The 14,544-nt window shown below is 44.3% G+C and overlaps 2 protein-coding genes across 4 annotated transcripts in view; both read right to left on the bottom strand.

Annotated features, from left to right (window-relative positions):
- The window catches only part of LOC110492635 (bcl-2-like protein 1), a 43,762-nt gene extending 42,959 nt beyond the window's left edge, over positions 1 to 803 (bottom strand). The window contains exon 1 of the mRNA XM_036947656.1: positions 492 to 803. The gene's annotated coding sequence lies outside the window, so the exon portion shown is untranslated. The remainder of the gene's footprint in view (positions 1 to 491) is intronic.
- A 3,436-nt stretch (positions 804 to 4,239) lies between these two features.
- The window catches only part of LOC110491169 (brefeldin A-inhibited guanine nucleotide-exchange protein 2), a 47,418-nt gene continuing 37,113 nt past the window's right edge, over positions 4,240 to 14,544 (bottom strand). For all 3 annotated transcript variants that reach the window (XM_036947654.1, XM_036947655.1, XM_036947653.1), the window contains exons 29-39: positions 12,277 to 12,407; positions 10,888 to 11,017; positions 9,719 to 9,854; positions 9,394 to 9,532; positions 9,026 to 9,083; positions 8,739 to 8,856; positions 8,184 to 8,323; positions 7,850 to 8,027; positions 7,550 to 7,688; positions 6,565 to 6,682; positions 4,240 to 5,710 (exon numbers count right to left, since the gene is read on the bottom strand). In XM_036947654.1, the coding sequence (XP_036803549.1) occupies positions 5,567 to 5,710; positions 6,565 to 6,682; positions 7,550 to 7,688; positions 7,850 to 8,027; positions 8,184 to 8,323; positions 8,739 to 8,856; positions 9,026 to 9,083; positions 9,394 to 9,532; positions 9,719 to 9,854; positions 10,888 to 11,017; positions 12,277 to 12,407 (1,431 nt within the window). In that variant the 3' untranslated portion in view covers positions 4,240 to 5,566. The remainder of the gene's footprint in view (positions 5,711 to 6,564; positions 6,683 to 7,549; positions 7,689 to 7,849; positions 8,028 to 8,183; positions 8,324 to 8,738; positions 8,857 to 9,025; positions 9,084 to 9,393; positions 9,533 to 9,718; positions 9,855 to 10,887; positions 11,018 to 12,276; positions 12,408 to 14,544) is intronic.

Genomic DNA, 14,544 nt, shown 5'->3' with positions numbered 1-14,544 from the left:
GGCAAATAATACTGAAAGATTGACTGATTTAAATACAGCTCCCAACTTGATCAAAACACATAGATAGCTACAGTAATTCGTTTTAGTGATGTTTCAAAGTGGCCATTTTTCGTTTAGGCAATTCTACAGTTACAGAATAATGCGGAGTCTAAGAATTTCACATTAAAATGTATGCCAAACCACCAAAAAACAATGATTGCAAAGTTACACCACAACTATGCAGCATACATCGTCATTATGTTACCAAAATGCATCTGCACTGTTTAAACCAAATAAATTCGTTTTTGTAAAAAAATGTCCGTGGAAATTGTTATCTTTGAGTATATAGAGTTGTGGAAACAAGTTGTATGGAGACTCAGCATAAATGTATTACCATGGAATTGCATAGCAATGTATTGATAAACAAGCCAGCTAACTACATATTTAACATAACAATAAACTAATCTAATTATATTGTCACGTAAAAACAATCATAATTGACATGTTCTTACCTAGTCAACGGCAACACTCTTAGCGAGTGGCTTTAATCCTATTTTCTGAAAATGTATCAGTCCTGCTGTCAAAATCCGAGGAGAGAAGTGAAATGTACTATTGCCAAAGATAGTGGAAAAATAAAGATAGTTCACTCAAGCCGTTTACCATTGGAAATAAAAATGCTCCGTTCCGGTCTGCTTAACGGGGAGGTTCTCCAATAAACAATGCAGCTCGGTCTGGTTTGCTTAGTTCTTTGACTGACTAATGTAACCAGAAAAAAATGAGGAAGTAGTGTGTCGCGCTTCCTCTTCCGGCTACTGCTACGTGATGCGCGTGTCTCCTCTTACCGTCTCTGCTACGTGAGGCGCGTGTATTGGGTATGCGGCGTTGCAGACCACTCGGAAATTGGTCTATTCTGATACTTTCCACAACGAGTTACCCCGATTTGAATGTGGGACAATATATCCACAGGAAAGTATAACGACAACTTCTCAAGGCGCTAGTAGCTCATTCGTATTTCTATCATCTGAAGCATGCGCAGAACCATGAAAACATGCGTCTCGTGCATGCATTTATCGTGTGTGTGCATGCTTCAGGTGATTAAAATCGGAAATCACTAACATAGCTTTGAAAAGTTAATGTAATGATACTTTCCTGTGGATATTGTCTCACATTCCTCACACAACAACAGTACCAATCAAAAGTTTGAACACACCTACTCATTCAGGGGTTTTTCCATTATATTTTCTACATTGTAGAATAATAGTGAAGACATCAAAACATTGAAATAACACATATGGAATCATGTAAACCCCCAAAAAGTGTAAAAAATAATTTGATATTCCAAGTAGCCACCCTGTGTCTTGAAAACAGCTTTGCACACTCTTGGCACACCGACAAAACCCAGACGACGCTGGGCCAATTGTGCGCAGTGCTATGGGTCTACCAATCACGTCCGGTTGTGATACAGCCTGGAATCGAACCAGTGTGCCTTAGACCGCTGCGCCACTCGGGAGCTTTTCCTTCACGCTGCGGTCCAACTCATCCCAAACCATCTCAATTGGGTTGAGGTTGAGTGATTGTGGAGGCCAGGTCATCTGATGCAGCACTCCATCACTCTCCTTCTTGGTCAAATAGCCCTTACACAGCCTGGAGGTGTGTTGGGTCATTGTCCAGTTGAAAAACAAATGATAGTCCCACTAAGCCCAAACCTGATGGGATGGTATATCCCTGCAGAATTCTGTGGTAGCCATGCTGATTAAGTGTGCCTGGAATTCGAAATAAATCACTGACAGTGTCACCAACAAAGCACCTCCACGCATAACTGTGGGACCTACACATGCAAAGTTCACCTACTTTGCGTCTCACAAAGACATGGTGGTTGGAACCAAAAATCTCAAATTTGGATCCTCAGACCAAAGAACAGATTTCCAGCAGTCTAATATCCATTGTTCATGTTTCTTGGCCTAAGTGTAACGGATGTGAAACAGCTAGCTTAGTTAGCGGTGGTGCGCGCTAAATAGCGTTTCAAATCGGTGACGTCACTTGCTCTGAGACCTTGAAGTAGTAGTTCCCCTTGCACTGCAAGTGCCGCGGCTTTTGTGTAACGATGCTTCGTGGGTGTCAGTTGTTGATGTGTGCAGAGGGTCCCTGGTTCGTGCCCGGGTATGGGCGAAGGGACGGTCTAAAGTTATACTGTTACACAAGCATGTCTCTTCTTCTTATTGGTGTCCTTTATTAGTGGTTTCTTTACAGCAAATCGACCATGAAAGCTTGAGTCAAACAGTCTCATCTGAACAGCTGATGTTGAGATGTGTCTGTTACTAGAAATCTGTGAAGCATTTATTTGGGCTGCAATTTCTGAGGCTGGTAACTCTAATAAACTTATCCCCTGCAGCAGAGGTAACTATGGGTCTTCCTTTCCTGTGGCGGTCCTCATGAGAGCCAGTTTCATCATAGCGCTCGATGGTTTTTGAGACTGCACTTGAAGAAACTTTCCAAGTTCTTAATGTTCTGGATTGACTGACCTTCACGTCTTAAAGTAATGATAGACTGTTGTTTCTCTTTGCTTATTTGAGCTGTTCTTGCCATAATTTGGACTGGTATTTTACCAAATAGGGCTATCTTCTGTATACCACCCCTACCTTGTCAAAACAACAGATTGGCTCAAATGCATTAAGAAGGAAACAAGTTAACCCACACCTGTTAATTGAAATGCATTCCAGGTGACTCCCTCATGAAGCTGGTTGAGAGAATGCCAAGAGTGTGCAAAGCTGTCATCAAGGCAAAGCGTGGCTACTTTTTAGAATCTAAAATATATATTTATTTAATACTTAGTTTACTACATTTCCAACTTTCTAACATGGGCAGAAGAGTCATGCCCCGAGTTTCCCACTTGGGAGGTACCAGAACCAACCAATAGGAAGCTCGACATCTATGCAAATTACTTACTTACATTTTAACTCAGAGGTCCCGAGTTTGAGATGACGTGAATGCAATATAAGGCTACTTTTACACAAATTACCCAATGTATATTTCTTCCGCTAATTGGTCTTAATCACCAATCAATCATAGTTCTTTTTCGGAGCTGATCTGGTTAGTAAAAAGAAAAGATCAGAATTGAGCTGTCAGTGTAAACGCACCCTAAAATCCACCGGAATATGGCTCGTTGGATATCAACTCAGTTTTGCGCAATCGTCACTTGCTAAAGTAACACATTACAATTTCAACATAAAAAAAGGTACAGTAGTTTGTTAAATTTGCTTATTGAAAATGTAACTAAATCATTCCCCCAAGTAGTTATCTTGGTCAATTATCCTGGGTTTGTTATTTGGCTACTGAAATTAGTCTCAATTCATTTTCTTCGCATAAAACCTAGGACAGGGAATGTAGCTAGTTTGTTTGGCTCGCTTAAATTTAACATTTCTTTCCTCTAAATAGTTTGCAAGCTAACATCTTTCCCATTCCGATTTGGTAAAAATCGGTGGATGTGCTTCTTTAGCTAACGTTGTCATACAGCTCGTAGAAACTGAACATTAAACCTGATTAAACTACGTTAAAACAATATGAAAACACTTACTTGAAATGGTTGGCACAAAGTCCACAACGAAATCCAAACATCAGCAGACAGGATCATAATTCGGCGTTTCTGCTGGAGCAAAAAAGGAGGAGCGCTGACTGGGATAGCTAGCTAATCTGGCTCAATTTAGCCATAAAAAAAAGAAGAAATTGCCATTACTAGCTAGCTGTTCCGCCCACTGACATTGAATGGCGCTTTCTTCATCCAACTAGATGTGTGTACATCTACACGCCTGCAATGTTTGCGACATTATTAGCCAACTACATTAAGATTAATTTAGCAGCCTAACAAGAGGGTCAATCCCATCTTCTTGGACCTCATTTTAGGTCGCAATATGTATATATATATATATATATATATTCAGATGACTTTCTTGATAAACGTTGTCGGTTTTCTTCGGGAATTAAATTAAACACAGTACAGCTTTACCAGAACGTAAAAATATTTCTATATATATATATCTCAGTCTGTACAACCCAAAACAAAGGGATGTTTCACATCTCCATGGTAACCTTTGTTACCCCCCCAACAAAGGACTCCCGTTCTAACGTTTGAGGTTCACAGCGCCACGCTGTGGTCAACTTTAGAATCGCATTTGTCAAAAGGCCACACCAGTAGCTGCTACCATTACAGCGATGACAGTATTTAACTTTCCAGTGAACCAACAAAAGCAGTTCCGCTATAGATCTGAATTCAAGGTTTATTGATTACTTCATCAAATGCTTGGGAGATTACATCACAATATGTATAGCGCTTAATTTTCTATTTTACATGAAAACTTTACACTATTTATTTCTCCATATACTGTATAGTTCCCCTTAAGGGGAAAGTAGACATCCATAGTTGTAAGGTAGAGGAATGCTTCTCAAAAATATTTAAATGCACTTCAAATAATTATATACATCCTTATTAAAAAAATAAGAAAATGCAGACAGGATTAAACTACAAATGATGAAGATGGTAGCTATACCCTGACATATTTAGGAGTAACGTTTCTCTTCATTCTTACCCCCGTCTGGTATTTCACTGACAATACTGACAGGCATTCCACTCTGGGAAAGTTCTGGACAGTCAATACACGAGGGGTCTGTTGCAGGCTCCATTAGGTGTAACATAGAACTAACTGTCTGACAAGAGAAGAACATCTCATCCTTGCTATGTAATACCATGGGTGTTGCATTGTAGACATCCTTTTTTTTTTTACGTGACACCAGATTCATTCTAGAAAATAGCTAGTCATTCCATTTTGCTCTCAGAACATAGAGAATGTGCAGTAGCCTTTCAACAAGTAAACTGGCATGTAAATGTTGCTTTAAAATAAGTATAAAAATAAATAAATACAAGTAAAATTAGGACTCATAACAGGCTATAGTGATTCACATGATAGGATCAATGGGGAATGGTGGCAGGGGAACAACCGACCGTACTTGCTCATCCATTAGGGAGCAAGCCATTCCCACTCATGGTAATCCTAGGGTAGGATGCTGAATACAGGTGTGCTACGACAACACTGAAGGTGTTTTTCAGCATATTCACTAACGGTATTCTTCATTTGCGTTAGCATTTGGATATGCGTGTTCGTTCAGTCTTAAATCAACAAATAGGACAAACAAAAAAAATCAGGTAGAGGATATATATATATATAAAACCACATCAATTAATTGTTGTAGTTCATTTTTCCATACATTTGACATTAACGTCAGTGTTGAGAAACAGTCAGAGAGCTCTGTTCTTTCACAGAGCTTTTTACCCAGCAGAGTCCGTCTTAAGGGGCACCAGACCTTATTACCAACTCTTGAAGCCTTTCCTTTGCAGAAGATAAACAGGAACTGAGCATCAAAGCATCTTTCCCTCAGGGTAACAGAATCTTTGCGTCGATCTACATCCTCCCATCCCTTCGCACTGCCTTACTCCCGATAGGGGGGCTCTTCATGCATCCCACCATCCACCAGTGCCCCCCCCACACACACACACAGACCATTCCATCTCCAGACCCTCCTAGGGCGGGTTGGCCTAGCCCATCTCAGGAGCAGCGATGTGGAAGACTGAGCCGATGCGGAGGAAGAAGCGTCGCAGGACGGCACGGAGCTCTGGTATCAGGTCAAACTGCATCATCTCACACAGGTGAGGGTAGTAACAGGAGGCATGAAGCTTGAACTGAGGACGGAAAGGGACAAAGAACAGACTATTTAGCATCAAACAGAGAGACGCACACACAAACTGAAATATGCTTAGGGTGAGTGGAGTGTGATGCCAAAGAGTGGATCGTTTGAAGTATGGCCAAAGTTAAATATCAACGTTGTTTGTTTAGAAGCCACCGTGTACACCTGAAGGTGGGATTTGGGAAGAGGAAACATTTCTTAGTCAAAGTCAAAATAACCCACAAAGCTGCACACTTCCTGTTTGTCTGATTGGTATGTGCCAAGAAACGTGTTGGTACCTAAGCTAACAGTGTCCTTCCTTTAGTTACCCATTCTCAATGAGACTGAACCAGGCTAAGGATAACGGACTGTAAGCTGTAGAAGGGGAAATCTGCACTGAATCAAGTCCAATTCAGAGATCCTTGATGTAGCAGAGGTAGCCAAAGGGCCCCTGGTCTGCCTGCACACAGCTAATGGCCTCTTTTACATACCAAGGTCATTACAAAAGACAAGCTGTTAGATAATCAGTGTCCCTTCCTCTACAGAATTCAAATTCATTGACTGAGGGGAAAGGAGGACAGTGAGAGGCTGTCCTATGGCTTGTTATTCAAACCATTTGACCTATTAGATACGTCAATGGGACGTTAGGGGAAATAGACTGTCTTTTCCTACTGCCTACCCAGGCGAGGTATATAGAGTTGAAATGGTGTTGGCAGACGCGTGTTCACATAAAGTCTTCCAAAAAAAAAACAGATCACTTGTGTGGCACTTGTCACTGCAAGCCAAACCCAGTTGTCAGTGTGTGTGTGTGTGTGTGTGTGTGTGTAACGCGCAAATATTTCAGTCCATGTGGATGTAGGTGTGTGTAACCTTATCGTCGGTCAGTCGCAGGGTCCTGCTGAGCAGTACTAGCAGCAGGCTGGTCCAGGCCTCTCTGTGACTCTCTGAGGTCAAGCTGATGAAGTAGGACAGAGCCTCGCTGCACACCCTGAGGACAGGACCGGACCAACATTACCACACATTGCACTGCCGGGAGTGAAACATCCGGACAAACCAATGCTGAAGAACCTGTTACAGCTGGACCAAGCAGGGAGGCAGCCAAAGGACTAAGGATGACATGTTGGAATCAAATTTACATTTCATTTGTTCAGGCCACACAATACTGGATCCATTTTTACTGAGGATTTAACACATTGGGGTTTCCCTCAGGTTGCTGCCTCGACATCATTGGTGTGAACACATGCTTTTATATCTTTAATTATAATAATACATGGTGTTTATATAGTGCTTTAAAAAAGGACCCAAAGTCACATTTACAATTGTCAAGGTTTTATCACACCATGACCCCCTCCCCCATCTTTCCTTCCCTCAGACACTCACAGCAGCATGACCCCCCTCCCCCATCTTTCCTTCCCCCAGACACTCACAGCAACATGACCCCCCTCCCCCATCTTTCCTTCCCTCAGACACTAACAGCAGCATGACCCCCCCCCCCCATCTTTCCTTCCCTCAGACACTAACAGCAGCATGACCCCCCCCCCCCCATCTTTCCTTCCCTCAGACACTAACAGCAGCATGACCCCCCCCCCCCCCATCTTTCCTTCCCTCAGACACTAACAGCAGCATGACCCCCCTCCCCCATCTTTCCCTCAGACACTAACAGCAGCATGACCCCCCTCCCCCATCTTTCCTTCCCTCAGACACTAACAGCAGCATGACCCCCCCCCCCCCCCATCTTTCCTTCCCTCAGACACTAACAGCAGCATGACCCCCCCCCCCCCCATCTTTCCTTCCCTCAGACACTAACAGCAGCATGACCCCCCCTCCCCCATCTTTCCTTCCCTCAGACACTCACAGCAGCAACCGCGTTTGGATGTCAGGCCAGGAGTCCTGGAGCTGCCAGTCACAGTACATGCGGAACAGAATACGCAGGCTACAGGCCAGACTACTAGTCTCCTGCTTCAGCAGATTGGGCTTCGACTTCCCCTTAAATCCTGAGACAGAGCGGGGCAGACAGACAGAGAGCGGGGCAGACAGACAGAACGGGGCAGACAAGAGCATCCTATATCAAAAAACATTTATATATGACAGCCTGGCCGATTAGCTCATCTGATAGATCCTCTTAACACACCAAGAGAGAGACAGTTGAACATACCTGCTCTCCAGAGTGCAGTCCTCTGCTCGTTGTTAGAGTTGAAATCTCTGGCGAAAGTGTGCGACTCCAGCAGGCAGTCCAGCAGCTTGAAGAGGTGCTGGGAGGAGAGGTGTCTGTACATGCCCTGCTCCCCTTGCCCAGGGACCCCCTCCTCTGCAACCTCCTCCAGGGCATCCCTCTTGGACAGACACAGCACAGAGCCCCCCGGTCAATCCCCCAGCAACATAAACTTAGTGTGTTTTGGGGTGTAGGGTATTCAAAGCTATAATTAACTACATGTTAATAAACATCATGACTTTATATTTATAAAGGACAGACACGGTTGTGATAAAACCTGTGCAGCAGCCATGTTGTCTGCGTCTTCCTTCTTGCTGGTTGCCGGGTAGAAGACAATGTTGTCAATGGTCTGGATCAGCTCCAACTGCACTACACACTTGATGAGCAGCCCTGCAAACAGCTTCTGGTCTGACATCCCTGACACAGAGCACAGAGGCATCAGGAAGATGACACGGTCACCCTGTTTATAGCTCCTAGACAACTTTGCAGTATTATATATATTTTTTTAAACATTATTTGCTCAAAACGTTTCTTGCATTATTCCAGACTATGACATTGCTCTTTCTGATAGTTCTTCATTCCTTTGTTTTTAAATTTGGGGGATTTGTGTGTGTATTGTTAGGTATATTACTGCACTGTTGGTGCTTACAACATAACCCTTACACCTGCATAATATAGGTATGTGACTAATAATGCTTTATTTGAAAAAACAGGGACCGACGAGAGCCTGGAGGTCAAACGTGGAAAATGACATGAAGGATAATGAGGTAGAGAGAGAGAGAAATGTGAGTTGAGGGGAGAAGCCCAAATATTTGTGTAACCCGTTGCTTACTGGCGTGGGGTTTCCCTTTCCAGGTGTCATCACTGGCGGTGGATATCTGGCTCTGCCCTCCTTTCTCCGACAGGGCCCTGTCATAGCTGTTCTGAGACTGGGTGTCAAAATCGACATCCTGTAAACAATACGGACAAATCCAGCCAATGAGATGAGAAGGCTCGGTCTGCACGTTGGTTTAAGATCATAAACAGGACCAGATCAATTTACAAGAGTCAAATTGCTTTCTCTTGTTACTCTTGGTCTGATCAGGCTCAGATGGTTCGTAAATGTTATTGTTTGCTCACCATGTGTTTCCCATCACCAGCCTCCTCTTCCTGACCAGCCGGTCGCCATGTCAATAGGCTGTTGAGAAGTGCAAACAGAAAATGTGCAAATCGTCAGTCATGTGGTCTGTGGGAGTGTTTCCTGTGTTCTGGCTGGCCACATGATGTGGCCATGAGTCACCATGGCCTGCAACAAGTTCTGCACATGACTAGACCACATCTGACAGCACTGCTAATGCACGCACACACAATCCTCATATTCTCGAACAGTGTGTTTTCTGTTTATATATAAAAAAAAACACAATATATTACTGTTACGTTCATGGTGATGGGATTGAAGTTGTGAGAACGTCAAGGTGACAGACAGGCCGGCCAGCAGCAGAACTCACGCGTGTGGGCTGGTGGTCTGGAAGATGTCCAGCATACAGGAGCAGGTGGCGTTCCACACCTCTGGGCTAAACTTCTCCCCATTCAGGATGACCAGGTTCTCCAGGCAATTAGTCCCTGACCGGGCCAACTGTTCATTATCTGCGGGAAAGGGGAAGAGAATATATTGACGTCATTCACCATTACATCACCTAAACATTACATTTCTGGTAAAATGTTACACACATCATTTTACGGTAGATATTTAATTAGTTAGGGGTGTGTGTGTGTGTGTGTGAGTCAGCTGTGTTTTTCCTCCCCCCTCACTGTTGAGAGGAAGGCCCCCACCTTGTCTGACGCACCACTGCAGCTGAGTGAAGATGTCAGCCAACAGGACCTCACTGAGAGGCTCATAGAACTGGGTGAAGACGTCACAGATGGCGTACAGGGCGTGGTTACAGGTCGTGGTCATCCACTCGTGCTTCTACAGGAAGTCACAAGACACAAAATATACAAAAGATGGAACAAAAAAAAGTATTATTACATAAAATGCAACATTTCAGAGTCGCAGTCAGTCACAGCTCAGGTAATCAGTCACTTGAAATAAACTAAAAAAAAGGGCCTAATCTATGGATTTCACATGACTGGGAACACAGTGATGCTTCTGTTGGTCAGATAACTTAAAATCAGGATCAGAAAACCAGTCAGTATTTGGTGTGACCACCATTTGCATCATGCAGCGTGACACATCTCCTTCACAAAGAGTTGATCAGGATGTTGATTGTGGCCTGTGGAATGTTGTCCCATTCTTCTTCAATGGCTGTGCCAAGTTGCTGGATATTCTGTATTCATCCGTGAAGAGCACATTTCTCCAGCGTGCCAGTGGCCATCGAAAGTGAGAATTTGCCCACTGAAGTCGGTTACGACGCTGAAGCCCAGTCCGGTCAAGACTCTGGTGAGAATGATGAGCTTCCCCTGAGACGGTTTCTGACTGTTAGGCTAGGTGGACGTACTGGCAAATTCTAACAGCTTATGGTAGAGAAATGAACATTCAATTCTCTGACAACCGCTCTGGTGGACATTCCTGCAGTCATCATGCCAATTACACGCTCCCTCCAAACTTGAGACAGCTGTGGCATTGTGTTGTGTGACAAAACTGCACATTTTAGAGTGGCCTTTTATTGTCCCCGGCAATAAAAGTAATTATTATGCTGTTTAAATCAGCATCTTGACATGCCACACCTGTCAGGTGGATGGATTATCTTGGCAAAGGAGAAATGCTCAATAACAGAGATGTAAACAAACGGAGTACATCATTTGAGAAATCATCTTTTTGTGCGTAATGGAACATTTCTTGAATCTTTTATATCAGCTCATGAAACATGGGACCAACACTTTGTTTATATTTCTGTTTAGTGTAATTCCAGAAGAAACTCCCATAGGCCCACAAGCTTTTTTTTTGGCTTGGAAAAGGCTTACTTACTACTTACGCAAGGACAATAACTATAGCCACTCACCTCGGTCTGCTGCTCAGGGAGCTTCATGTTGTGGAAGATGCGGAAGACGACGCGAAAAAGGTCGTGCCACCAGTGCTTCTCAAAGGTGTGTCCGTAGCTCTTCATAATCTCAAACATCACAGTCAGACCCCTGTGACAGAGAGACGCGCATAATCAAACATCTCATCTCACATCTCAAACATCACAGTCAGACCCCTGTGACAGAGAGACGCACATAATCATACATCTCATCTCACATCTCAAACATCACAGTCAGACCCCTGTGACAGAGAGACGCACATAATCATACATCTCAAACATCACAGTCAGACCCCTGTGACAGAGAGACGCACATAATCATACATCTCATCTCACATCTCAAACATCACAGTCAGACCCCTGTGACAGAGAGACGCACATAATCATACATCTCATCTCACATCTCAAACATCAGTCAGACCCCTGTGACAGAGAGACGCACATAATCATACATCTCATCTCACATCTCAAACATCAGTCAGACCCCTGTGACAGAGAGACGCACATAATCATACATCTCATCTCACATCTCAAACATCACAGTCAGACCCCTGTGACAGAGAGACGCACATAATCATACATCTCATCTCACATCTCAAACTTCACAGTCAGACCCCTGTGACAGAGACACGCACATAATCATACATCTCATCTCACATCTCAAACATCAGTCAGACCCCTGTGACAGAGAGACGCACATAATCATACATCTCATCTCACATCTCAAACATCAGTCAGACCCCTGTGACAGAGAGACGCACATAATCATACATCTCATCTCACATCTCAAACATCAGTCAGACCCCTGTGACAGAGAGACGCACATAATCAAACATCTCATCTCACATCTCAAACATCAGTCAGACCCCTGTGACAGAGAGACGCACATAATCATACATTAATATCTATTGGGCTCAAAGCAGCAAAGTTGGTTACAGCCATATAGAGTCAAACGTCACGTTTGAATGATGCGCGCATACTAGCAAACAACAAGCCCCGTAGCAGATGGCTAACTATGTACTGACGTCGGAACCATTAGCAGTGAGTGAAGACCATGGAAAAACACACCAGACTGACGAGTATAGCCATGTTCAACAAGTATATCGTTCTTCTAGCTTTATCTAGCTGTACTTGGGATATGTTACCTTGCCTCGCTGGTGTGCTTGGTAATCAAATCTGCAAAGTTATAGACAATAACCATCTGTTTACGTGTTTAGCCTTGCAAAAGCTGCATCTGAAGTCGGACATGATCGCGCTTCCTTCCATGTAAACAAACCACGTTCCGATTCGGGAACTGCGTGCGTTACCTTTGACAACGCGGACAGGAAGTGGGTCTTGAGCTGAACACAGAACCGTGGTCAGATGTTTTACCTGGTTCTGATGTCCAGGTGGCAGCGGTTGATGATGCAGGACAGCTCAAAGAGGACGGGGAACCAGCCTCTCACCCACACCCGGTCCCCCGGGGCCACGTTCATGTCGTCACTGGTGTACTCCCGCAGAGCCTGGGGACAGACCGGGAAGACACTCAGAGCAATGGAACAGGAACACCGTGATGCAACATTCTCAGATGGCGTACAGTGCAGGCGTGATTAGAGAGCAATGAGGCAGTTTGTAATCTATGTCTGGGATGCACTCGAGGATTCTGCGGGGGCCCTTACCCGTGGCCTGCGGGGACCCCTACCCGTGGCCTGCGGGGGCCCTTACCCGTGGCCTGCGGGGGCCCTTACCCGTGGCCTGCGGGGTCCCTGTTAACTCCAAATGACAACAACTAGGTTTCAGTGGCTGTTGAACGTTTTCCTCATTTGAACCCTCAACAGTATTACCTGTGTCATGGTTGAAGGTCTCTGCTCCATTTTCCTGTGTCAGTTTCAGTGTCTATATCAGTGGCTGGAGACATCTGGTAGGTTTGTGCCTATTAAATGTGTCATTTTCAGTAGGAGGCTGATTCTCAGCAACAGCCCTTCCAACTGGTTGATCATTTACTTTTCACAATCTTGAGAGACGCACTCTGACAACAGTGCAGCCGGGCCTCACAAATATCACCACACCTTCTTGGCCAATGACTACTCCCGGGTCCTTTCCACTCGACAGTCAACTCGTTTGTAGTGCACTTTGTTTCTCGTCTCGTACTTCTCATCTGAGGGACGAAGCTGCGAATTCTCTCTCTGCTTCAGTGAACACTTCTCTGGCTGCATGTAGTGCTGACAGGTGGAGTCCCACCCTTGCGCCTCACACTGGTCCCTTCTAGTTTGTTTATGTGTGTCACTTACTCCCATAAGGGATGGGCTGCCAACAGGCAATTTGACACGAAAAAAAAAAAAAAAAATTGATTCATTCAGTAAAGGGATATCTGCTGGGACCACCTCTGTTTTAATGTGACACTTTGTCTGACCTATTTTTGCTGGTATCACGATCCTATTTAGTTGACTGACATTGCTATCAAACCATTTAGCACCAAACACTGTGCGTGTACACGCAGTATGACTCACAGCAGGTCCTATTGGACTCAACTATAAACATCTGTGTCAGAAGCAGATTGGTTTGAAAACAGTGTTACACTGCTCTCTCGGATTACATTGTTAATTTAAAACTTCAAAACTGTTCGTTTTTATGAGGACAATCATGTTAATCTTTAACCCATTGGTAAATGCTTTGACAAATAGCACATTTTGATCTCCTTCCATAACTGTCAAGTGGATTTGTGCAGGGCAATGGCGCCTTCTTCTGGTTGTCTTGAGAACGTGACTTGTTGGCACCTTTACTCTGCTGCTCGGTGTGGTTTACCGAGTCACTCACTTGCATTCCATCTGTTATTGGCACAACAGCCATCTTTACAGACTTTTTTTGTGTGCCGATTTCATTGATGCTAAAGTCAGCACAGTACAAGCAGTCAAAGCCAACTGTTTCCCCCTACCATCCATACAGGCAGTATCTACCAACGTGAAAGCTAACAGGCAGACTCCACCTGCTCGCGCAAAATAAATGTAGAAATCTATATTATTCAATTATTGCACCCACACTGCTCGCGCCCGCCAACAAGCGTCTGCGTTGCCAAGGGCTAAAATAGAAGTCAGTTCTATTTCTGACGCAGATCACGCTGCGAGTGCTGCCTCTCCCATCTCCTCATTGGTTTGTTGCAGCAGGTACCCACGTGCCATCTCCCCATTGGTTATACCCATGTGGGTGACAAAGACGAACGAGGTCGGTGGCGGTAAAGCACCTAATTTATGAAAGTTGCCAATCGCAATTTAAAGTCAAGAGAATAAAAAGCCTAGGAGGAGAGATGACTAGAAACGATTCGGTTGACCGTTTTAATTGTGGATTAATTGTCGAAGTAGAGGACCTTGTGCATTTCAGGTAAAATAACTCAATGTTTATATCCCAGGACAAATTCGCTAGCAACAGCAAGCTAGCTAAATAGGACAAATTAGCTAGCAAGTGCAAGCTAACTAGCTAAATTGCCATAAATGTTTAATGCTTTTTGACCTGTCCAGATTAATATAATTGGTTCAGAGTTTGTTTTGATATTTTAACCTGCGTGTCGTGATCGTGTTTGGTGTGGGGGGACAATGCACGTTGGCGCACGATGGCGCACGATGGCGCACGATGGCGCACGATGGGGCACGATGGCAGCCGGTT

The sequence above is a fragment of the Oncorhynchus mykiss genome, chromosome 16, assembly GCF_013265735.2.
Source record: "Oncorhynchus mykiss isolate Arlee chromosome 16, USDA_OmykA_1.1, whole genome shotgun sequence".
Classification (NCBI taxonomy): Eukaryota; Metazoa; Chordata; class Actinopteri; order Salmoniformes; family Salmonidae; genus Oncorhynchus; species Oncorhynchus mykiss.
This window is presented reverse-complemented; position numbering and strand designations above follow the sequence as displayed.